We start from the raw sequence: 25168 nt of genomic DNA, 5'->3' as shown, positions 1-25168 counted from the left end.
TACTGACAACCTGGTCTCATCCAGACTTCCTTTTCTGCTGGATTTTTAAGCACAGGTCCACACTTTAAAGCTCTGTGTCCAAGCACTCTTTTAGTTTGTTTCTTCCAGAGTCTTCCCCATGAAAACCCGCTTTTCAAGGCTGAATTGGAGCAAATGGCCATCTGTGAAAAACCCGAATTGCTGTTTGTTCTGATTCAGCAGTAAAGAGTGGGTTTTCATGGGGAAAGCACCATGGCTAAAGAGAGAGAGCGCGTAAGAGAGAGACATGGAGCTTTAAAGCACAGGCCTGTATCTAGAAAGTATGGAACAAAGGTTAAGTGAGGCTGCGCGCTCAGTGCAGACCTTTCAGCCTTGGTGTACTATGCTGATGTGGAGCTGTTTTGGCCCAAAGCTGGGCCCTGGTCCTTATGCACTTAGGTCTTAGGAAAGACCTGAAGAATCACTGCTAGCCAGAGAAGGCAATGCTGGCTAGGACCAGTGGTGGTATAAGGCAGCTTCAAATGTTCATATGTGACTGTAGTGAACAGGTGGTTGGTGATGGGCGAGATTTGGACCAGGGAAGCCAAGGCCGATGGTGCCCAAAGTGGGAGGTAAACAATTAAGTGGGAAATTTAAGCCTGTCTCAGTTATGCCCAACAGTGCCCCACACTGAGCACTGGAGACAAATGGCAGAAGCATGCCTTTCCTGAAGTCCATGAAACAGTCTTAAAAGGTTTGCATGCTCTATTCAGTTTGTTATCACAACACTCTGTACAGGTGAGGTTGGAGGAAGGACAGTTGCTGCAAATCTCTCTGCAGATGGACATGGGATGATGCTTGAAGTCCCTCTTCCAAAGTGCCTCCTTTAAAACACAATACTTTATGGCCATTCCTTGAACTTACCAAAGGGTTTGCAGTAATTTAGGCAGGCTGCTGTGTCAGTCCTCAGAAACATGGCTTTGTTTTCAAGAGGAGCCCAAACATCCTGCTCAATTAAGGAATGGACAAAGGAGCTTTATGTATGTACAGAAACAGCGATTTCTCTATAAAAGGCTTTTGCTTAAAAAGAGATCTAGACTGAGCCTCACATAGTGCTTATATGGTAAGTACATGTGTTCATTCCAGGGGTGCTTCCTATACATATGTCTTGGAGTTCAAAAGTGTGGGGAATGTTGTGCATGCATCCAAACATACATACATACATGGTGCACTCTTTTAACACGGAGCATTATTGGGGAACCTCATTTGTTGTCTGGTGGTGTGTGCATATATAAGCAGTAGCCTTAGGTTTCTTCTCCACTTCCTGCTACAGAGATTTATTGCAATAGTTCCAGAAACAGAAAAATAATGTAGGGTGAAAAAAACAAAAGAACTGCTGTGCACCAGTTATTATTGTTAGTAATTATTATTGCTACTTACCCTTTACCAATAGGTCCCAGGACAGGTTGCAGCAATATGAAATACAACATTAAAAGCAGCATCTTTAGGATGCATCAAAGAAGCAAACCACACGCTCAGAGAAGCTGAGTCATATACAAACAGCTTTCACTCCTAGCCCTTCTTGGCAGCCTTCCTCAGCCAGCTTGCAATTTGCTTGTTTGTTAGCAAATGTGTTGATACACTTGAGAAACTATGAATCTGTCTTGCAGAAATTCCAACTTATGCCACAGTCCACATGCTTAGATTTGCTTGCACTGGAAGAGGTTCCTACTTCTATATGTTGCGTCAAGACACCAAAACCAGAGGGCAGACTTCCCCCCTATAGAAGGACCAAGCTGGCTCATGCAACATGGCAAGCCAAACTATGACTTGGCAAGATTGCACGAACAGGCAGGTGCCCAGAGTCCTCCCTGCTACTTTTTGCTGCTTAGTGTGGTGAGTCATCTGAACTGGGACTGGTAGTTAAGGTTTGTACTTGGCTACAGCTCATGGTTAGTGAGGAGAGAGCTTAACCCACAAGTCCTGGTTTGGACAACATGCTAAGCCACACCTTGGCACAGCAGCAGAAAAAAAGGTTGGGGAAGAGCAAAGTGACTGCAAGTTCCTTTCAGGGAGTCTGCCTGTTCTCACTATACCATAGCTTGGCCTACTGAACCAGGTCTTCATTGTTGCATTCTGAAACAAAGGAGAAGGTCCCCAAAGATATGAAAAAGCAGCCGACAAAAGCACATGAACCCCTAGAGCAATGAAAATGGCATAAAAGTTATTTATAAATAAACAAAACAAGATCACTTTTGTCTGTTGTTTTTCATTGTATTCTGCACAACTCTGCAATATTTTGACTCTACACAATTATGCTCTTTACTCGGTCCTTGCTGTTTTCCTTTAGGCAGGGCTGGCTCACCCATGAGGCAAGGTGAGGCCACAGCCTCAGGTGGCAGGGTACATGGGGGCAGCAGCCCCCGATGCAGATGTTTATTCCCCCCCCCGTGTTCCTGATGCAGAGCTTTGCTCATCCCTTCTTCCTTGGCTGGGAGGGAGGTGCTTTTTTGTGGTTTGCCTCAGGTGCCAAAATGCCTTGGGCTGGCCCTGCCTTCAGGAACAGCCATTGCTCAGTGGCAGAGCACAAGCTCTGCATGTAGAAGCTCCCAGATTCATTCCCTTGTATCTCCAAATAGGGCTGGGAAGGAGCCATGCCTGAGACTCCGGAATGAAAGCCACTGCCAGCCAGTGTCAATAAAATGACAATACTGACCTAGGCAGACCAATGGCCCTGCTTGGAATCAGGCAAGTGTAACACACAGGGTGGTTAGCATGATAAGAGCAGCTGCAAGTCTGACCTTGAAAGGTAGATTTAGGATAGGATAGGAGTGGTGAGCCCCATAGATGGGTTCACAAAAAACACAGATAACCCAGTTGGCTTAATGGAGCTGTTCTATTTTATTTTTTTATCCTGAATGATTAGACAAAGAACAGGAGTGGGAAGCGGAGGGCATGTCTACTGTAGACAACTAAAGGAGTGGTCCAAAGTTCATGGTTTTCTTCAAAGAACCTAGAGAGTTGTTGCTTGCTGAGGGTGGTAGGAATTCTTTGTTAAAGATAACAGAATCATCAAGGGGTTTTTTGGGTATGGTAGACCATCTAGTCCACCTCCCTGCTTGAGTCAGGATCACAAGCCTAAGGACACCTTGGTTGGAGCCATAACAGTGTAAGTCATGGCCCCTTTAGCTTTTGCAACTGAAGGTATGTGCAGCTGCCTGTGATTAAGACGACCAGCTCTGCTCCACAGTGGCCAGTCTTTCTACCAGTCTTGCCCATAGGATGGAGACAGAGTACTCCCCACAGCACACAGGCATCCCGTGCATCTTGACCAGATGAGAAACAGGCACCAGCAGTGCAGGACTGGAAAGACTATGCCCAGCCAGGCTGGTGCCCCTTCACACTCTCATGCCACAGGTTGACCCCTCATGGGCTAGGATGCCATTTCTGCATGCCTGGCCCTGGCAGGCACACATTATTCTCTTCTGGTGAACAGACATTGGCTCTAGTAGATGCAGTCTTCTGCCAGTCACTGGCTATCTGGGCTTTCCTTTCATACCCAGAAGGAATTGGCATGGTAGTTGGAAGCATGAGGAGGACAAGTGGTTTACACTAGCACAAAGTGGGCCCCTTTATGCGTCCCTAGATAAGATGTTTCAGGATCCAACCATTTTGACGGAGGAATTAGAACACATGGGAGTCAAATGGCACAGCAACAGAGCAGGCAGAGTTTGGATCATTTCCTCTTGGGGTGCCTTAGGGTCCCAGGGTCATTGGTGATCACAAAAAAATATTACTTTGTGAAATCCCCCCTTTATTTTGTGATGGTCCTACAGACATCTAGCATGGAATTTGCAGCAAACTGGCCGCATCAGAGGTGTGTGTGTGCAGGATTAGAGAGAGTTTCCATGGAGGGTGCCCAGTATGCTAATTACAGTACAGACCAAAAAAGTAGAACTTTTCGTCTAAGACGACAGAGATCTTTAGGGACATTTTAGAACTGCGGTGAAAACTCAGGGCTTACCTCTGCACATGCTCAACTGCACTTTCGTCTTGAATCCTACAGAATCTAAGAGCCGGACTCTGGTATGGAAAATAGACTCCGGGACTGAATGGCGTGGAAACTCCTCATAGGCAGAGGCTAAGACTCTGGTATGGAAAATAGGTCCCGGGACTGAATGGAAGCGTGGGATCTCCTTTCAGGCAGAATCCCGGCCAGCCCCCCGCATACCCCACGCCCTTTTCCAGGTCCAAACCTCTCGGGTCTCCCTCTCTTACTCACCTAGACAAGGGAGGGCCCCCATCCTCGCCAAGGCGCGTGTGTCCCCGAGCTGGAGACGGGAGCGGCGGCGGCGAGCTGCAACGAGCGCGGCGCGGAGGCGGAGTGTCGGAGGAGGGGGGGAGCCTCTCCACACCCCGGCGCGCTCGGCAGGCCCCGCCCGGCCACCCCACACGCCCTCCCGTCCGGGAGAAACTTTCCCCGGCGGCGGCTGCCTTTGCTCCTTGCCGAGCGGGGGACGCGCGCACGAGGGGCGGGCATCGGGGCGCGGCGGAGCCGGGAGAGGCTCCCCGGGGCCCGAGAGCGGGAGAAGCGGCGCGTCGGGGAAACTTTGGGGCGGGAGCGCGGGGCGCAGCCGCTGGGCCCCCCTCCGGAGGCGAGAAAGAGGCCGGGCGTCCTGTGTAGCGAAGCGGGGGCCTCCCATGGCCAGCCCGGCGGCGGCACCGGCTCCCCGCCGCCAGTGACCCCCGGAAAGCAAGCGCCCCCCGCGTCCTCTCCACGTTTGGCCGCCCGCCAGGGAGATGTCCGGGAAGAGCGCACCTGCGGCGGCGCTCGCCGAGGACACCTGGATCCCCGCGGAGAAGGGAGGCGGTTCCCCCGCCGCCTCACCCCCCAAGAAGAAGAAGCCCAAGTCCGGCTCGTCTAGCCTGCGCAGGGCCTTCAGCTGGCTGCGGGGCAGGCGGAAGAAGAAGCCGAAGGGCCCTCCTGGCGCGCCCCCTGCGGAGGGCAAGAAGCACGACGAGCGCCACAAGGGCAAAGGTAAGGCGCGGCGGCAGCGCGGGTCGCTAGCTGGATCCCAGCTGCGGGGCGGGAGGGGTCTGAAGAGCGCTCTGCACATGCTTAACGGGTCTTCCCGTGGTCTTGCTTCACACTTGCCAGGGTGGAGCTGGAGTGAGTGCCAGCCCGAGCCAAGCCCTGGCCTGGGGCTGGTCGTGCTTCCACGGTGGCGGCGGGAAGGCGCTCTGCACATGGTTAGCTAGACTCTGTTTTATGAATATTTCCGCATGCTCAAGGGATACGCCGTGGGACGGAAATCGCGTGCTAACTTGGACTCGGCCCCTGTGATTTCCTGGCCTAGACGAAGCTCTGAATTTTTGCCAAAGGTTGTACTTAGAGAATAGAGCTGGGTTCAACTGCTTTAGCTCTGCACGTGAACAGTGTTACAGTGAATATGTCGCCCATTCCAAGTCCGCTCCTTGTAACTGAAAGTCGATTCCAAGGTGAAGCCCAAGTTGCCTAAAGTTGCTTTCCCTTCCTGAGACATTTGTCCTGCTTTATCAATCCTTCACATGATCGATGACTCTGCCCCACCTTACTGAAACCAGGCCCCGTTTATAGCCCATGGCTGAGTGGGCTGCCAACAAATCCCCAGGCAAGCCTTTATAATGCCATTCCGACCAGCCTTCCGCCATTCCTTGACTTACTTCCTCATGCCAACTTAACCCATTCCCTCCTTGCCTTGCTTGAAACAGGTGTGGGAGGCGCTTCGAGGGCTGGGGCACAGGCTCAGGGCACAAAGTTGCATCAATGTGCAGAGTGCCCCTGGGCAAGTTAAGATGGCCAGTGGCTGGGCTCTCACCTGCATGGCACTCAGCACCATGACTGAGAGGAAATGTGTGTGTTTTTAAGTTCAGAAGAAGGAGGAAAGGGGCATGGAATCTGCAGCATGGCACAAAACAATCTGAGACGTGGCCCCCTGTGCTACCTCCCAGGGGGATTTTCCTGTCCCCATCTCCATCTTTTTATTTTAAAGAGTGCCTGTTTGGAGCTGTGGGTCATCATTTTGACTTTCCTCTTCAGCAGCAAACGTGTCTTTCTGTCAGCACGGAGTGCAGCAGGTCCTAGTTTTGGGTAACCTGTGTGTGTATTTGCAGGGAGAGAGCTGCATTTGGTTCTTCTGGGGCAATTGCAGCCAGCTCGTTCTTTCTAGCATTGAGAGGTGTGGGCCTCTCCTTCCTACCCGCCCCCACCTACCCCCCCATTGCAAATTCCATTTCTACCCAAGGCTGTTGCTGGTTCAGTGGGCATGTTCCTTCTCCCTCTGACTCATGAGGTCAGAGATCCTGAGAGAAATCTGGAGCAGCTCCAGATGCTTCCCCAGTCCGCACCACTGTTTTGCACAAGCTGAACTGCGGCTCTGGCCCCACCCTGAGCCTGTCTCCACTATGGGGTTTTTTTTTTGTTTTTTTTAGAATAATAGAATTGTAGAGTTGGAAGGGTCATCTAGTCCAACTCCCTGCAATGCAGGAATCTCAACATACCATAATTTCCTCCCCTGTGCATGTTTGTTGATGTTTTCTAAGGTTTCCACTATCGGCGAAGCTCTTTCCTCCCTCCATACATCCAAACGGTTTCTCCCCTGTGCACACTGTGATGTACACCCAAGTTGGTGGGAAAGAAAGGAAGGAGGCTTCTGTACTGTTGTTGGAAGCACCTCATCCCCAATTTACTTTGATGTGGAGTGAAGAGGTGCAGAAAAACTCCACACGATGTGTTGCCATGGTTGGTCTTTGTGAACATGCCTGTGCTGAGTTGGAGTGAACCAGATCCCTGGGTAGCCAATCTGTGTCACAGATGCCACAAGTGGCATAAATAGTAATAATAACAACACTGATAAACCTAAAGCAATGTCCCAATGGAGCATTTAAGCAAGTGAAAGGAGACTCCACTGTTCTGAGGATGGGGAGGGGGGGACATCCTCTGGGCTGCTGCCATCACCACCCTTTAGAATCAGAAGAAAACCTTTTGGGAAATGGGTGTGTACCTGTGGTGCTGACCCAGGGAGGCATGCCTAATTGTGACCTTGCCAAGCTCTGCATGCTGATTGCCTTGTGTCCATGACATCATAAGCAGCTGGACGTTGTTTTTGTCCTGGCACTCTGGCAGATGTGGCATTTGGCATTCTAAAGAGCTCAGGAAGCCTCTTGGCCAAAGAGCGATGGGCAGCTACTTTTTAGACCCATCGACCCAGAAGCTTCTCTTGGTACCGGCTTGATTCAGAGGAACTCTGGCCTTGTCTTGGTGGTCCTTTGTTTTACTCAGCCCCAACCACACTGCTTTTCTTGTAGTGGCAGTCTGCTCATGTTAAGAGATCTGCGATGTGCTCTCAGTGTGAACATTCGCTACTATCTGCCCATTCCATTTCCAGCGCTGCCCATCCCCTGCTCCAGATGCCAGTCTTTTCACAGAATCATAGAATTGTAGAGTTGCAACTTGGAAGAGTCCCCCAAGGAGCATCTAGTCCAACCCCCTAAAATGCAGGAGTCCAACCTGCCTTGGCCCTTGAGCTGCTTGTTCCTTTGTCCCCTTGTCCAGGTGCGCTTGTGCTTTTCAACCCTGGCAGGGCAGACAAAAAGCCCAAGGGACAAGGTGATCACGAATCAGCACTATAGCACCTTTCCAAAGCAAACAGGCACCATCTTGGTGTGGAACATGAGTGAGACATGGAAGTCCTCTCCTGGTCCCCCTCCACTTGGCACCAGGGTACCATGTTCAACTCTGAATGCAGAACTGAGCTGAACACTGAACTCTCAAGAATGACATGAGAGAAGCTGGAAAGAATCCAAAGAAGAGAATCTACCATGACCAGAGGTCTGGAGAATATGGGGAAAGGCTGCAGTGCAGAAGCGATGGCTTGCTAGGTCAGGCCAAAAGTCCAGCTAGTGCAGCTTTATGTTCCCAGTAGTGGGCAGCCAGATGCCCCCTTCCTCCCTGCCCCAGGAAGCTTACAAGTGATGGGCACCCTTTGCTGTTTTGGCTCAGCTCCTAGGACCCCAGTTGCTGCTTCAGTTTGAAGAATATAAGTCTCTTGAGAGGAGAATCTGATTGCTGTTTTCAAAATACACAATGAGTTACCTTGAGAGGACCAGGATCAGTTTCTTCCCTTGTCTTCTGGTTGTATTTGCAAGAATTTGGGAATCTGACATTTGTGTGTGGGATCCATGAGGCTTTACTGAGGAAAAGTCTGAAATGAGATACTTTTGTGAACATCCCCTAGAAAAGGCAGATAGTCACTTTAAGTGTCTTAAATTTATCTTTTTATGGCTCCTGTCTCTCTTGTGCTTGAGGCAACTCACTACAATATATAAAAACAGCACACATCAGATCCTCGTAAATCAAAGAGTAAAAACGTTCCAGGACAGTAACATAGGTGAGCAGCAGTTTCCTCTGACAGGTCTCCATCAGCTCCCAAGAGCTCTCTTGAGGAGACCCTCTTGAAAGCCAGATCTTCTCATTGGCAGTGAGCATGGTGGGAATAAATGGCCTCATTTGAATATAGCAATACTGCAAGTATTTATTTTTCTTAAGATGCATATCCTGCCTTTCTCCCACCGCAGAGCTTACATTGATATGCACATGGGGTTCCCAGGCAGTCTCCCATCCAGGCACTGACCAGACCTAGACCTGATAGACTTCAGCAAGGTGGTGCTGCCTTCAGAACATACCTTGGCTTTTGGTGTCTTGGGGTTCAGCTGCGTTAGTGTAGTGTAGTGTAGTGTAGTGTAGTGTAGTGTAGTGGTTAGAGTGTCAGACTAGGACCCCTCAGAGGTTTTGTTATGATCAGTCAGTATATAAATTTTGTTAAATAAAAAATAAATAAGATAATTTTATGGGAGTTGAAGTCCAGCAACATCTGGGGTCCCAAGAAAGCTGCTTTGGGGAGACAGAAACCACAGTCTTACTCTGTTGGGAAGTAACACCACACGAGGACTTCCTGCCTGTTGCTCTTGCTTGTGATTGGAAGGAGGGATTGGGCAGTGGACACCATCCGCCTGCTTGATCCCAATAAGCCATACACCAGGGCTTACCATGACGTGCAGACTTGCCCCGATGTGCGTTTGACCTTCTCAAGACAGGCGTACTTTTCTCTGGATCAGCTTAGAAACCTCAAAGTGAGTTGGCTGCAGTTTCGCTTCCTATGGCAGTTCACCACCCATCCGCACAATTCCTGCCTCTGCCTCTTCTTCTGAGTTCTGCTTCTCTACCCTCTTACAGGCACAATTTCCAAATATCGATTCTCAGCACTTTTGCTAGAGTTTCCCCCCCAAAAAGGCCAGAGAAGTCACAGCCCTTAAGATTCAGTGCTATTGCATGATAGCAAATGCAGATGTACAGACCTCTCATTTCTTTACAGCTGGTGCCCTCTTCAATATTTGTACATGGGCACTGGAGGGCTTAGAGTTACAGGGAAGCATGCTGAAGGGGCTCATTGTCCAGTCAGTGCAGAAAACATTGGTCCCCCCCCCAGTCCTACCCTTAAGAGTGATCCATGAATTTCACTCTGATCCTGAGTCTAATCCAGCCTTCCCCAACCTGGTGCCCTCCAGATGTTTCATTTTTATCAGCCACAGCCTATGTGAGCTGTAATCCAAAACATCAGGAGGGGATCAGATTGGTCTAATACTAGGGAAAACAGCTTATGTCTCTGCTTGTGGGTCTGTAAGTTGGTGGTTCAAGTCCACCCAGGGGTAGCTGTGGGCAGGATTCCTGCATTGCAAGGGGTTGGACTAGATCCTCAGGATCCCTTCCGATTCTGCAATTCTATGAGTCTATGATTCTATGGCCTTCAGGGTTCATAGAACCCTTCCAGCTGTGATTCTATGACAAGGCATCCAGCCCCCTGCCTGCCTGCCTGCCTGCCTGCCTGCCTGCCTCCCCCCTGCAATGTAAGGACTAGGCTTACTATAACCCTTATATTGCAATTTATAATTTGATGTGCACTCTGCTTCACATGGGTATCTCTAGCAGGCAATCACTTGTTGGAGCACCTGCATAATGCTTAGAAGTGAAGCCAGAACATCCTGCAGATTCAGGGATTATTTATTGCTCAGTTTCTTCATAAAAGCAGAAGCATCTGGTTGGCCACTGTGGAAAAAGGATGCTGGGCTGGATAGGGCTATGGCAGGCATAGGCAAACTCGGCCCTCCAGATGTTTTGAGACTACAATTCCCATCATCCCTGAACTGTTAGCTAGGGATGATGGGAGTTGTAGTCCCAAAACATCTGGAGGGCCGAGTTTGCCTATGCCTGGGCTACGGCCTCATCCAACAACCAGACTCTTCTTGCATCTTTGAAGATGTAAGTACACCTCTTTGGTGGAACGGAGGAATGCTGCTCCAGTGGTCAGACTGTTGGTTTGGATAGAGTAAGTGACTGGAGCATAGCTTTGCAATGGGGAGCAGGGATGTGTGTTGCACAGGCCACAAATTCAGAATCATGGCTGTTCTAGGTGGGGGCAAATAACCACACTAGTTTCTCAAAATATGTACATTTCTATACATCCTGCCTCTGGGAGACCATTCCAAAGCCCTGAGGCCACTGGAAGAAGGGCTTCCTGAGACCGACCTGACCTCCTGAAGTGATGGAACTCAAGGCTGGGATCCTGTTATTTACCGGCTCAGTGGCACATGTGAAAGGAGGGGATCCTACAGACACCAGGCTTAGAGGGGGTTTTAAGGTCAATATGACCACAAATAGTCTCTAGAACTGTTGGACCTCAAGGCAAGGAAATGCAAAAAAAGAAGAAGCCAAAGTTATTTTTAGTAGTGCCCTGAAACAAATGTTGGTTTTAGTTGATTTTAGTATTGTATTTTTTATTTTATTTTGGCTTATATTTCTTCACAAGCCACTTTGTGTGTGGGGGGGGGGATTCCTGAAAAGTGGTCTACAAATCTGTTAGATGAAAAATAAAGAGGGACAACTGCTTGAAAACAAGGTTCAAATTGGGTGCCTTCTGAACAACCAAAAGTGCTTGAAACATGTGGGCAGAAGGATCTGCCGGTGGAAATATTTAGGATTACGTAGGCGAGAGGGAAACAGCCATCGGGGTTCTTTCCTTGCCCTCTTTCAGCCACGCAAGATGGCTTGTTACGATTCCCATGAGCTGCTGCTGCTGGATGAAATCACCAAAGTCTGTCATCACAACATACTCTCTGGTTTCAAGAAGCATAACGCGGAAGAGCCACACCCTGTTCAACCCTTTCAGCTCCGGCTGCTGAAGCCGCTCACCTCCTACCAGGCAGGGCTCAGAAGCTGCCATGGCCTAGTTAGGAGATGAGCTTCCCAGGGCGATGGTGACTGCTGGCCACGTGGCCTTGGGTTGGTCACGTTCTGTGTTGTGGTGGGTGGCAAGGCCTTCCGGTGCAATTCCAGCTGGGCAGGAACTTGGGGACTGGTTTATAGTGCCTTCTGACAGTAGAGTGAAAGACCTATAAAAATTGAGATGGTTATTATTAGGTTTTTACTAGTTTCTTTCATGTAATTTGGGGTGCTGCAGCGCATTCCACTATTGGGCAGCGTGGCTGAAGCTGCCTATGCTCAGGTGGGGACTGGATCCGCCGCATGTGGATGGCGGTCAGGCTGGCCACTGCCAGCAGTTACAGCAGGATGCAGCTGATGGCCCAGATGGCAAGAGGACCATAAAGTTTCCAGCTGAGGGTGTAGACCAGCCTTCCCCAACCTGGTGCCCTCCAGATCTTTCAGACTACAACTCCCACCAGCCCCCAGCATTTTATGACTGTGTTGGGTGAGGGTGATGGGAGTCCGAAACATCTGGAGGGAACCAGGTTGGGAAAGGTTGGCAGAGAGAGAATTTCGGCTCCATGCTGACTTTTCTGCTCTTGAAATGATGCTGGTGCATACATTTATGTTCCCGCTCCTTGATTTGATATTTCTTCTGTTCTCAGTCTTCTGTCTGGCAAGACACGCACTAGGTATGTATCCACACTAAGAGATGCGTCTGAAATGTAGGAAATGGAAGAGAAATCAATTTGGCCCACATTTTGAAGCAAACCAACCTAATATGCTAGTCTTGAACACAGCTGTCCATTGGATTACACCCTTCTCTGAATTTTGTAGTTCTGGTTCAAAAGTGCACAAAAATGCCTATTTCATATGGGTGGGTGGGGGGAAATAGTACAAAATACATATTTTAGGGGAAGAAGTATGTGTAAATGTTTTCAATCCCCAAAAAGCCTATGGATGGAATGGACCTGGGATTGACTCCATGCAAAAGTAGCATCCCTTCCCAGGATATACATTTAATGAGAGTGTGTTATCAACACTTCCTCTTGTTCTATGCCTAGAAAGCATGGGTCTGAGTGGTGTTCCCCTTGCTCTGCTCCTTTCCCAAGGAAAGCCCGCCCTTAAGCTCACAACAACAACAGTCTGCAGAAACCCAATGCCACTGATGTTGCCATGTGCTGCTTCCCCAGGCAACAACTTTGCCTGTTTGCAGAGTGACGGTCTGGCTGAGCTTGCTGACACAACCTTGGTTTGCTGCTCAACCTTGAACTGAACTCAGATCCTTGCCCACAATTCAGCTTGTCACCAGCACTGCTAAGGAAAGGGCAGCTGCTTTGCCCCTTTTAATTGCTTCTGTTCCTCCTTTCTGTATATTGCATCTAGTTTGCAGGATACTCTACAAGGCATGACCCTCTTGCTCCCTTTTTACAGGCTGGGGTGTGGATTTTACCTGATGGAGCTGGGCCTTCCAGGTGTTGAAAAATCTACGCTCAACTCTCAAGGGCCATTTTTGTTTGTTTGTTTCCCTTTGTGAACTAGACCCTACCACTGTGGGTCAGCCAAGACCAGACACCTGTTGCTCTAGGCACCCAAGAGGGATCATTGCAAAGGGCCTTGGCTCCACAAATATGTAAAGGGCCTCTATGCTGAAATTCAAACCAGTTTGAAAGCGATTTAGATGTCACACCTCCCTCCCTCCACCACATGTACTGGTGTTATGCTCAGCTTTGTGCAGGAAGGGGAGGGTACTGCCTGGAGCTGTACTGCTCGTGCACAGGCCCAATCCCCCACTCAGGCCACCAGGACAGGACCCTCTGCACTGAACAGCCTCCCCCAGCCTTGGCTGAGGCTGATGGGAGTTGTAGTCCAGTCCATCTGGAGAGCACCAGGTTGGGGAAGGCTGGCCTAGAACTATAGTTCCCTGGCTGAGATTCAGGGCAGTTAAGGCGTTTCCCAAGGGCTTAATATATGTACTGTGGCAATAGAGGTTTTGTATAGCAAAAGCAAATAATTAAACTCAGTCCAGTGGCATACTGGGAGCCAGTGCAATTTGTTTAGCAAAGGCATTACATGTTGGGGCTTAGGGTGCTGCGTTAAGCAATCTGCAGCAGCTGCAGCCTCTGGACCCACCTTAAGGGCAGCCCCACATAGAGTGCCTTGCAGTAATCCAGCTTTGATATTAGCAGTGCATGTGGTCAAGGAATGGACATAGTTGGGATACTAGCCGAAGCTGGTGAAAGAATCCTCTCTCGCTTTCCAACATACTTGGGCTTACCTTATTGTATCCTCCTCACATCTACTCCATGGAGTAGGCTTAGGCAGGGGGAGAGGGGGACTGAAGTCACCCAGTGAGCTTCCTGGCTTGGTGGGGCTTGGCGTCCAGTTGAAGGGCAGCCCACTCTCCTTGGCTGTGCAATGCCTCCTATTCTGGACTAATGAATACAGCAGGCAGGGGGGTAAGTGCAGGTATGTGGCGCAGAGCCACAAAAATATCCCAGCAAGGCCGTCTGCCCACAAGCCAGGCATGAAACAGGATTTCTTGGCTAAGCTGCCCATTCTGAAGACTCGCAGGGCATGTTCACGCATGAAGTACTTGGTGAAATTTTGTCTGGTGCTTGTGTTCTTTCTTTTTTCTTCAGAAGAAAACTCTCAAGTGCTGGGCCAGGTGATTTCCTGGGACCAGTTTCTTCCCACCTATCTACTGCAGTAGGGACGTGGGTGGCGCTGTGGGTTAAACCACAGAGCCTAGGACTTGCTAATCAGAAGGTCGGCAGTTCGAATCCCCGTGACGGGGTGAGATCCCGTTGCTCGGTCCCTGCTCCTGCCAGCCTAGCAGTTCGAAAGCACTTAGTGGCTTACTCATGCTGGCCACATGACCCGGAAGCTGTACGCCGGCTCCCTCGGCCAATAAAGCAAGATGAGTGGTGCAACCCCAGAGTCGGTCACGACTGGACCTAATGGTCAGGGGTCCCTTTACCTTTATCTACTGCAGTAGGACCCCCAGAGCCTCACACAGACATCTCCCTTGCTTCGTATGTTAAAACAGCCTTTCCTAATGGCTGGCTGGGACTAATGGGAGTTGTAGTCCAAAAGCATCTGAAAGGCTGCATTAAGTCTTCTCCCCACCATCATACGAGGGCTCTTGAATTGCCCCCTCCTCCTTAATGATTGCTCCAGCATCCTGTGTTATCCACACATCCATCCACTCTGACTGTGCCTGCAAGCTTTAACAAATTAATTGGTGCAATTTGTCAACGGATGGTTTAAAAGGCACCTTCGCTGTAATTTTGTAATTTGTATATTTATATAGATGTCATTGATTAAAGGCCAGGCTGATTACAGAATCTTTTCTTGACCTCTCTACCCACCTTGAGCGGAGATTGGGGGAAGGCCAGACCTGGAAAACTCCTTACAAAAATTCCTCGCCGTCATGTTGCACAGAGTGTGAAAGCAGCCTCTGCCAACCTGGCGCCCTCCAGATGTTGTTGGACTGCAAGCTGGTGTGCTGACCTGGGGCTGATGCAAGTTGTAGTCCAACAACATTTGAGGGTGCTGGGCTGGCAAGGACAGGGGCAATTTAAAAAAAAGATTTCTGCGTGACTGCCTCAAACTATATCTGATTTCTCTGTGCTCCGGAGACCAGCTAGGGAATTCACACAGGTGCCAGCTGTCAGAAAAGAAAAAGCAGACTGCATTTGGCAGTGCAGAGTTGTCATAATGAAACAAACTTGTCCACAAGGAAGGAGTTCCTCTTTGTGCCTGTCAGTTGGAAGTGGGCTTCTGTGACCAAAGAGAAGAGCCATTGTTAATATTTCCCAAAGTCTTCACTGTGGTTTTTGTCATTTTAGCAGCTTGCAACTGCATATTTATTTGTCCTCACGGGCTGCAAATGCAAGGCAGAGTTGGTCTGTTTTAATAAACAGAAAACATGTGTGCGCACAGATGCCTCTTCCTTCCTTCCACAGCTCAACCCTGTCGGTGCTTATATCTGTGTTTGGGTTCTTTTTGTTTTAAAAGCAAGCAGAGCGCTTGGCTTGGCTGTTATTTTGTGGCAAGGAGTTCCACAAGTCAGTTTGTGGGAAGAAATTCTGCTCCCTGCTTTTTTCCCATTCCTTCCTTGGCCTGGGCATCCTTACCTGGAAACAAGTAAGCAGAAAGCTTCCATAACAGAATCTAGAGAACTGTAGTTTCTGCTCAGAGTTACAATTCCCAACACACTTCGCAAACTTCATTTCCCGGGGTTCTTTTGTGGGATCCCTGTGGTTTAAGTGTGTGTCTTATATGGTGTTCGCAAGATGAGAGAATGCATCATTGTGCTGTTGAAGTATCTTCCCTTCCCTCCTTTAGGCAGGCTCCTGGTAACTTTTATTTTTAAAAGTCTGAAACAGTCGGGGACCCTCCCTGTTTATACAAACATTCATCCCAACTGCTGCTTTTAAACTGCATTTCCCCCTACAGCTACCTGGCTGAGTTCCTCTCTTCTGTTAATAAATAGTATCCTTGCCATCTCTTGGCTCCTCAAAAAGGAAGGGTACAGTCCGCTTAACCCTTTCATGAATGACAGGTTACACAACCCGGAAGTTAAAATTCAGTCTACTTTGAAAAATGCCTTTTCCAACAAATGGGATTATCCTCCTTCTCCTCCAACCCCAGCTGTGCATTTACACACACAGGATCTGACATTGCATTGCTGCAAAACCTGCAAGCATTGAAATACATGGTCTTGTGTGCACTTCATTTTCATCACAGAGCAGTGCTAGTTTGAAGCCCATGTCTCTTTTCCTGTACTAGGAATGCCTGGGAATTTGAGTGGGTGTGAAATTTAAAGAGAGTTTGAGGTTACTTTGTTGAATCACAAGGGATGAAAGAGACCTGTAAGCTTGGTCCAAAGGCAGGATGCCTATGGGCATCAACGCCACCCCCTCCACCCCGAGATTTGACTCCCATAATCCAGGCCACAAATGGCATACCAAGGCATCTGCAAAGCAACTAGATCCAGATGACTCAAGCAAGCGAGTCCAGTTCAGTACTGTAGAGAAAAGGGCCATTCAGCTTCCATACAGTTCCTCTTCTGAGGAACACTGGCCAAGCTACCCAGTGTTAGAAACTCAGATATATTAGCTAGACACCAAATGGCTCATTAAACCAGGGTTGCAGTCGCCAAAACGGAATGCCTAGTTGTCATTTTTGGGCCAGACATCTCGAAAGCCGTATTTTTCAATATGACTTTTTGGCTCCTGAAATTCTTTCTGATCAAATATAACAAATAGAATTCTACAGGATGTGTTGTCAGTATCTGAAAACAGTCAGGATCCAAGGATCCCCAGGCATGCACCTCCAGATGGTGGAGACGTCAGGCGCCATCCGGGCTACCGAACATCTTCACTTGGTCACAAATGGCCAATAGCCAGGTGCAAAATGCACCAGGTGCCTGGTGAATTTCGAGCGCTGATGATAGTTCTGTTGGAGGCAGCATGCTTCTGAATGCCAGTTGCTGTGATGCACAAGTTGGGAGAGTACCCTTGCTCTCAAGTCCTGCTTTTCGGCTTCCCATTAGTGCATCTGGTTGACCACTGAAAGAGCAGGAAGCTGAACTAGATACCTGCCCCCTTAATCTGCTAGGGCTCTTTTTTCAGTTTTGCTAGGTAGGCTCCTGCTTCTTGATCTGCCTGGCACAGTAGCACCTCCTGCATCAGTTGTGGACCCCTTGTCTTTACTGTGTAATATCAGTGGGGCGGGGGAGCAGCACAGCACACTTGGCCTGGTTTCCTGGCCATTCCCAGACCAAATGATACCTAGCAGCAGGGCTGGGGAAAATCCATCAGAGCTGGGCACAAAGTGGTAGAGGGCACAGCTCAGTGGCAGAGTCCCCTGGGAAAGGGGAAGAGTCCTGCTAGGGAGCCTAGAGAGTCTTCCCTAAGCGGAGCAGGGAACGCCAGATGGATCAGTGCTCCACTTCATTTCAAGGCAGCCTGAAGCAGAGCCGGCCTGGTCGTTAGGCAAAGTGTGGCAAAATGTCTTGGACCAGCTGTGGCTTCAAGTGAACATGAAACAGCAGGTGACAGCAGGATATAATAAATCAGCATCTATCTATCATCTATCTATCTATCTATCTATCTATCTATCTATCTATCAATCAGATTTCTTACCTGCCATGAAGCTGCAGGGTTGGTCACAACAATATAACTTGCAGTTCAAAAAACAGTTACTATAAAACCATTACAATGATAAAAAAGAAGGAAAACCATTCCAGATGAACAGAAGAGTATACATCCAGCAGAAATAGGTGAGTCCCAAAACAGAATGTTTTAGCTGTCACTGGCTGGGGGAAAGAGTTGAATCTTTTAGCATTAAGACGGAAAATGTGGAAAGGGAGCATTTTCACTGAGACTGTTGCAAGGAGAAAGGGTTTAACTCTCCCTAATTTGCAAGGGCCGGATGCTGCAATTTCTTCTCCCATCTTCCATTCCTTGGCTGCTGTTTACTTTTCTGTAAAAAAAAACCTCAATAGTGCATGTTAATTGCACTATTAAGTCATTAATTGCCCGATTAAGTCACATCTAATTTGGTCCTCAGGTAACAGTGCTAAAGGGATCCTGGCTTAGAGGTAGAGAACAATTCTGGGTTCAGCGGGACCATTGGCCTGGCTAGGCATAAGACTGCTTGCTAAATTCCTAAGAGAGCAGTGGCTTTCCCAAATGAAACCACCCAATGAGGCTGAGATGGGTCTGTAATGGAGACTCCACTCCTACCTGGCACTGTCTCTAGCTGCATCAGTCTATTAAGCAACCAGGACGCACAGGAAGAATGCAGAGATGTGAGATGTTGGTGACAAGGTGATGTGTGACAAGATGCCATTTATTTTGTAGGGTTCAATTGCATGCTGTGCTAGAAAGGCTCCCTGGTTCCTTCAGCTGTTACTAAGCACACTGTTGCTGGCCTCAACCTTAATTGCTTAAATAGTTTCCAAGTGTTTGTGAAATAATTTTGTTAATCTGCAGGGCGCAGAAGGCCAAGAGTGACATTTCTGAAAATGTGGGCAACAGGAATCCAGTGTCTGGTTTGAGCTGGAAACCAGGGTGAGCTTCTCAGACGGAACAAAGAGAGGTGTGCCTCTTCCACCTGGGGGGGAGGGGGAAGTGCAAGAAATGCTTTTGCAAACAGCATAATCTGAGATCTGATTTTTAAAACTCACCAAATTGTTTTGGAGTCAGATTTCTGTGTATGAGGAGCGTGCTCTTTCTTAAGACAATATGATCATTGACATGGTCTCTGGCACAGGAGAGGGTGAGAAATGAAGGTGAAGAGCTGAACAAATATGAATTGGAACGGATTTGACTTGTCAAACCAGTGTAGGTGCCTTTGAGTTTCTGTATTTCTCCAGCTTCAGGTGAGGAAGTCAGGGGCAATTCAGTCAGGGCTGCCATCTTAGCCACCCTTACCTGGGTACAAGTCCCATGGAACCCAGTGAGCTGACTGCACGGGAGCAGGTGGAATGGGAAACATTTCTTTCCATCGATTTGGATTTTGGTTTCAGCAGGAGGAAGGCACAAGCCGCAGGGACCGAAATCAGGTCTCAGCAGGAAATAGCTGGCCAACGTTTAGCTTATTTCTGTTAATGATTTCAGATCTTAACTTAGGCTTTTTGGTGTTAGGCTTTTGTTTTCACCCAGAAGGGTTTTAGTTTCCTTCTTGAGGGACCCAGAAACTCAAGTGCCTTTCTGTAAACTGCTTAGACTCTCCCAAAACTTGGTTTCACCCGCTAACCCCCAATGACCCATAACATACTCAGCAGTTTCATTTAATCAGCTTTACTCATTAAGCTTTCCTTCCATTCCCTTTTACAGATTTCAGCCCTTGGCAGGGAGGGGGTGTCCTGCTGAAATAAATTCCAGATTTGGTGCCCATTTTTAGGACAGTGCAAGGCTGCCAGTTTGCATACATCTGCTTTTCTTACATTCTGTTTTCTTTGAATTTTGAATTATTGGCAAGGGGCAGGACAGATGCTGCCATGGCATCTTAGGCAAAGGTAAAGGTAAAGGACCCCTGGACGGTTAAGTCCAGTCAAATTTGACTATGGGGTGTGGCGCTCATCTCGCTTCAGGCTGAGGGAGCCAGCGTTTGTCCACAGACAGCTTTCTGGGTCATGTAGCCAGCATGCTTCTGGTGCAACTGAACACAGTGACGAGTGCCAGAGCAGCGCACGGAAACGCCATTTGCCGGCACCTTCCCACTGCAGTGGTACCTATTTATCTACTTGTATTAGTATGCTTTTGAACTGCTGGGACAGAGCAAAGAGAGCTCACCCCATCACACGGATTCGAACCACCAACCTTCTGATCGGCAAGCCCAAGAGGCTCATTGGTTTAGACCACAGCGCCACCCACTCCCTTTCATGGCATCTTAAAGGACAGGGTGGGCCATGGGGCAAAGAATAACAGCTGCAGGGATGTCCTATGACCATTGGGTGGGGCCGTAGGTCAGTGATGGTAGAGGAGAATTTGCATTTGGGTGAAGGAGAAATCCATTTGAAATAGATTTACACATGGATTTTGCTGGGTCCGATCCAATTGGGCTTCGCTTGACTCTCGTATTCAGGACCTGCTTATATGCCATCTGCCTGTGCAATGTCTGGTGTCCTTTCTTTTTTTTTGTAAGCCTGACTAATTACATAGAAAATGACTCATTTTTTAAAACATATAAATGTATATAAAACAGTCAAGCCCTATGCTGTACAATATTTTGTGCAGAAGAATGTTACCAGTATATTAATACATATGAGCTTTATAAAGTAATATGCATTGTTGTATGCATCTGTATATGTCCTGGTTATTTTCTGCTTTATAACTTGTGTATAGTATTGTATGCATAATAATATAATTTGTGATATTTCCTTGTATTTGTAGCAGAACAGGGGACCTCACTTCTAGTCAAGATTAAGGAGCAAGTTGGGGTTTGGGGTGGGGAATCTCTTGAGATAGTCAGAAGATTGCACCCCTTTTTGGCATGCTGAAAGCCCAAAGATTAGAATCTATGGCATTTTAAAATAATTTTTTAATAGGGCTGCTAGGAAAGAAATACTGCGCACCCCCCATTTTTCTGAGACCTTACAGTCCCATCGCTGGCCTGATGCTAGGCCTGGCTCAGTAGTACAAGGCAGTTACCTGTATTCACTGAAAGACTTGCCGAAGGCCCTTCCTGGATTCTGACATTTCTTTAAAAGCACTTGTGATGTGATATGTAATTTGAGTATTTTCCACCTGCCAATCTGTCTCGATCAGGGATAGACAATGTGGTGCCCTCCAGATGTTCAGCAATCAGCTGTAGTCGGCAGATTGGGATCTCTTGTGCCCTTGGCAAGGAGCTGTATTGGCACCCCCCCAGCCAACCCCCCCCCCAAAAAAAACACACACTTTACCGCAATAGCCACATTAAAAGTGACTACATTTTACTTGACCCAAATACTCAAAGCATCCAGAGTGAGTGCGAGGGTGAAGGGCAAAAATAAATAAATAAAGTGCATGTCTTTGTGCTGTGAGAAGAATGGGAAGTTTCTTCCACATTTCAACTTGCTGCGACAGGGGCGTCACGTCAGCACACACATTTACACCATGCGCTCCATAGTCTGATAGGTGATTTTTTGCACCCAAACTCATCCCAGGCCTGTGTCCCAGCAGAGTTTGGTTTCACCAACCCCTAGGTACGCCTCTGGCAGGCAGTATGGTCGATGGTCAGTGCTGACAGGAGTTTGAGTCCATCAACATCTGGAAACCCCCGGCCTAGAGCCACAGAAGAGCATGGGATATATTTGGGAACCCCTAATCACACCAGGATCTTCAGCCTTGCTCCAAACTGCGAGCAAATGTTAGGCCATGCCATAAAATGTATGTACTGCTAGATTGTGAGGAAAAAACCTCAGAGCAGTTCACCAAAGAATAAAACAATAACATTGTCAATAAAAATGGTTAAAGCAGCTGTTTAAAACGTTCAAAAGTTAATTAAACAATAAGCAAAGAACTGATTAAAACACAAGTCAGCATTCTACATATCTGGGCAAGCTTGCCTGAAAAGAAATGTTTTTAGTAGGCACTGAAAAGAAGTGAAGGTGCTTGCCTGCCTCATATCAATAGGCAGGGAGTTCCAAAGTGTAGGTGCTGCCACACTGAAAGATCGATATATTACAACTGCAGAATGAGGATTATGAGGCACCTGCAACTGTGCCAGTTCCACTCTATGCTCAGGGGTTCTCTGGTGGATGTTGCTACACCTTCACTGGTAAACTTAAGTGAAGGCAGCTGCAAACGGGGGGATATTTAACCTGGTGCCCACCAGAGATGGTCTGAATGAAGCAGCTGCCACCATTTTCATTTTGAGGGGAAGGTAGCGGCAGAGGACAGCCTACCTAAGGCCCTCTTATGCATGGCACTGGCACTTGCATGGGCCAGAATGTGCAAACTTGTAAGCTTCACAGAACTGTTTGTCATAGGTGATAAATAATGGCCTGGTTTGCACATTACATTTAACTGTGGTTGAAGAAACCATGAGTTGTCCCAGCGACAATCAACCAAACCATAGCTTGTTTCTCCAAAGTCTGTTTTGTTTCCCAGCTGCTCTTGCTTTGTGCCTTAGCAGTTTGGCAGTTGCGTGGGGAAATCGCCAAGGAAATCAAAAGGTGACAGAAAATTAAAGCGGGACAGAATGTTGGGGAAAGAGAACAAATGAATGTGCATGGCTGAAGGAGGGAATTGAGATGGATGGATGGATAGTTAGATAGATGATAGATAGATACATAGATAAGCTTCAGACAAGTAAAATTATAATGCTTTTGACTGTAAAGGACTTCCACAGGTATGGTGAAGGATAGCTAGATTCTGAGTCACTTTTTTGTCCTCCCCCTAAAATGCTGCCGCCTTGTGGACTCTGTCAGCCAAGGCGTCCACCTGTGGCTGGGCATGGCCCCAGAACATGTAAATCAGGAACAGGGCTTTGGAGCATGTGCAATATCTCTTTCCTGCTCCAGTGAGCACCCCCAAGTCAGAGGGGTGCAATATTCAGGCAAACTTTTAGCTGGGTCACCCCTCACTTTTTGGAAACAAAACCCTTCTGGTAACAGTGGAGGAGTGAGATCGAGAGATGGAGCTAGGAGGCAGCAAAGCTGTCAGGGCAGGAAGAAGACAAGAGGCCACCCCCCCACGCGCCCCTCCCCTTTGCCTGCTGCGATTGGCTCCCTGACCAAGCAAGGGAGGGAGCGAGTGGGTGCTGAAAGCAGGCAGCGGCTCAGAGACACTGGGATGGGAAGGCAGATCTGAGCCCTGTGCGCCTCTCCCTCTTTCTCTCTCTCTCTGCGCCACGGAAACCCAGCCAAGGAGAAAGAAGGCTTGCCTGGCTCAGTCATGTAAGCACCCTGTTCCTCCTCCTCCTCCTCCTCCTCCTCCCTGTAACAAGGGGGTGGGTGGGGCAGGGTGAGGAGGAAGAGACGGGGAAAGGTGCCTGTTGCACCTACGGGCACCATGGGCAACTCGTACCACAAGTGGAGCCCCCCAAACGCCAAGAGCTGGTCTCTCTGGAACTTTGGCCGCTCCGCAGGGCTGAAGACAGGTACGGGCTTGTCAGGTGGGGAGCCTGTGGGAGGCCTGGCAGGGAGGGTGTGGCTGGGGAGTTGCTGTGAGGCAGCCACTTTGGGGAAGGGACCGAAAGGGGCAAATATCCTCATGACTTGCCCCCGCCCCTGCCCAAATCTCCAGAGTACAAAACTCCTCCTTGGGCCCTTAACTTCCATGTTCATCCCTCCTCAAAGTGGCAGATACGGTGGGGGCGGACTCTGGCTTTTCTCAGGTATGAGGGGAACCTAACCTGGCATGTGCTCAGAGACATTCCTGTCTTCACATGCTCCAGAGCAGCTTCCTGTGGCTGCTGGGAGTTGTAGTCCGAAACACAGAGCCGTGGCCTAGCTATGAAGCCAGATTCTAGGGTTGAATCGGAGCTCTCATTGCTCTGGTGGTTCTGAAATCTGAGGTCCAGAGATGCTCTTCCGCACCTGGCTCTTTACCCTGCTGTCCCAGAGTTCCTGGCGCCTCTTGCTTGGGGACCCAGCTAGGAAATTGCAGCTGGGAAATACACTTCACCAGTGCAAGATCCTCACGTCAAAATGCAAGGGAGACTGTCTCCCGGTTTCATTGAAAAAGCAATTTGTGAAGGTGCTCTGCAGTCCTGAAGGAACCAAATCTGAAATTAAACCAGGGCTCAGTTTTTATTTTATTCATCACACGATCTGCATAACACTTGTCCGTTGGCAGATTTGTAAGGCAGCTACGAAAGCACCAGAAAAGACCCAGCAATAATTAAAAAAAATGATGAGTGTAACAGTCGTGCATTTGCAAACACACGTGTCACATAGGAACACTGAACAGAGAGCCAGGTTGGGCTGTGGCTTTTGGTTTGATCGTGCATTGAGTGGCAAACTTTGGGTTGTTGCTGTGGTTTCTCCTTGTTGTTGGAGCTCCCTTGCTGTTTCAAAAGAGCTGCTTCCCTGCCATGTTCTGAGAAACCTGGGGGCTGTCCTTGGGCCATCTCTGGTGTTGCAACCAGCCCTGAGGCTGCTTTGTGGGTTTCTAGGGCTGGTGCTTTGCTAATATAATCACCCCACAGAGGAGATCACTCCCCTGGAATCAGCCTAACTAATCTGGAAGGACTGTTCTTCTGTAGAGTCACTGGCCTGGATTAGAATATCCTCTCCATCCATTAGGAAAAAATCAGAAGGCCAGGGGAATGCAAGCTCTTCCTCTTGCTTAAAATCTTTTAGAGCGTTCCACCCTTTTACTACTTGGTGTGTGAATGCCATCCTCAAAACTAAGGTTGCCAACTGTTTTCCCATCCTCTGTGCCTGAACCTCTAAAAGAAGCCTTACAGGTATTAGCAGAATAGAAAGCTTATCTCCATGGTGTGGAGAGCTAAGTCTATAGGTTTCTGCAGATTATTCTGATATTAAAGGCAAAGGAGCAGGGCTCCCCCACCCCACCCAGGTCACCTTCTCATTCACATCCAATATTACCAGCCAGTATCCCAAGGCCATTGTACAAATCCAGGTTTGACTGCACTTGGAGTACCGTTTCAGTTCTGGTCACCTCACCTCCAAAAGGACATTGTAGAGTCGATTCAGAAAAGGGCAACCAAAACATTCAAGGGAATGGAGCAACTCCTGTATGAGGAAAGATTGTAACATCTGGGATTTTTTAGTTCAGAGAAAAGGGCAAATAAGAGGTGACATGATATAAGTTCATAAAATGATGCGTGGCAAGGAGAAAGTGGAGAGAGGAAAGTTTCCCTCCCCCTCTCATAACACTAGAACTCGTGGACATTCAATGAAGCCAAATGTGAAGATTCAGGACAGATATTAAGAAAGTATTTCTTCATGTAGCACATAGTTAACTGTGGAGTTCCCTCCTGCGGGAGGTGGTGACGGCCACCGAGTTGGATGGCTTTAAAAGCAGAATGGACAGATTCATGGAGGAGAAAACTATCCATGGCTGCTCGCCATGATAGCTGTGTTCTGCCACTGCTGTCAGAGGGAGTAAACTTCTGAATACCAGTTGCTGGAAAGTGCAGGAGGGGACAGTGCTGCTGTGCTCAGGTCCTGCTTGCGTTCTTCCCATGGGTAGCTGGTTGGCCACTGGGCTAGATGAGCTATTGGCCTGATCCAGCAGCAGTGGTGGACACTGGACTCTCAAATTTCAGCAGTGCCCTGTGTGATGCAAAAATTCGGCACCCCACCCACCACCTCTCACGCTCTGTTCTACAGCATTTATGTGGTGCCCCTTGCAGTGTGGCGCCCCGTGTGGCCGAACCCTAAAACCGCCTCTGCCAGCAGACATTTATATTTTCATCCAGCTGTTTCTCTGTGTTTCAGCC

The 25168-nt window shown here is 48.5% G+C and overlaps 1 protein-coding gene across 2 annotated transcripts in view; it reads left to right on the top strand.

Annotated features, from left to right (window-relative positions):
- The first annotated feature begins 4721 nt into the window (after positions 1–4721).
- KIAA1522 (KIAA1522 ortholog) overlaps positions 4722–25168 on the top strand; it is a 52733-nt gene continuing 32286 nt past the window's right edge. Inside the window, exon 1 of one of the 2 annotated variants that reach the window (XM_053399080.1) lies at positions 4722–4996. In XM_053399080.1, the coding sequence (XP_053255055.1) occupies positions 4759–4996 (238 nt within the window). In that variant the 5' untranslated portion in view covers positions 4722–4758. Of the gene's footprint in view, positions 4997–22745; positions 22859–25168 lie in introns of those variants that run through there. The other variant, XM_053399081.1, reaches the window with a different exon arrangement.

The sequence above is a fragment of the Podarcis raffonei genome, chromosome 8, assembly GCF_027172205.1.
Source record: "Podarcis raffonei isolate rPodRaf1 chromosome 8, rPodRaf1.pri, whole genome shotgun sequence".
Lineage (NCBI taxonomy): Eukaryota > Metazoa > Chordata > Lepidosauria > Squamata > Lacertidae > Podarcis > Podarcis raffonei.
The sequence above is the reverse complement of the archived record's forward strand: the minus strand, read 5'-3'. Positions and strand labels throughout refer to the sequence as shown.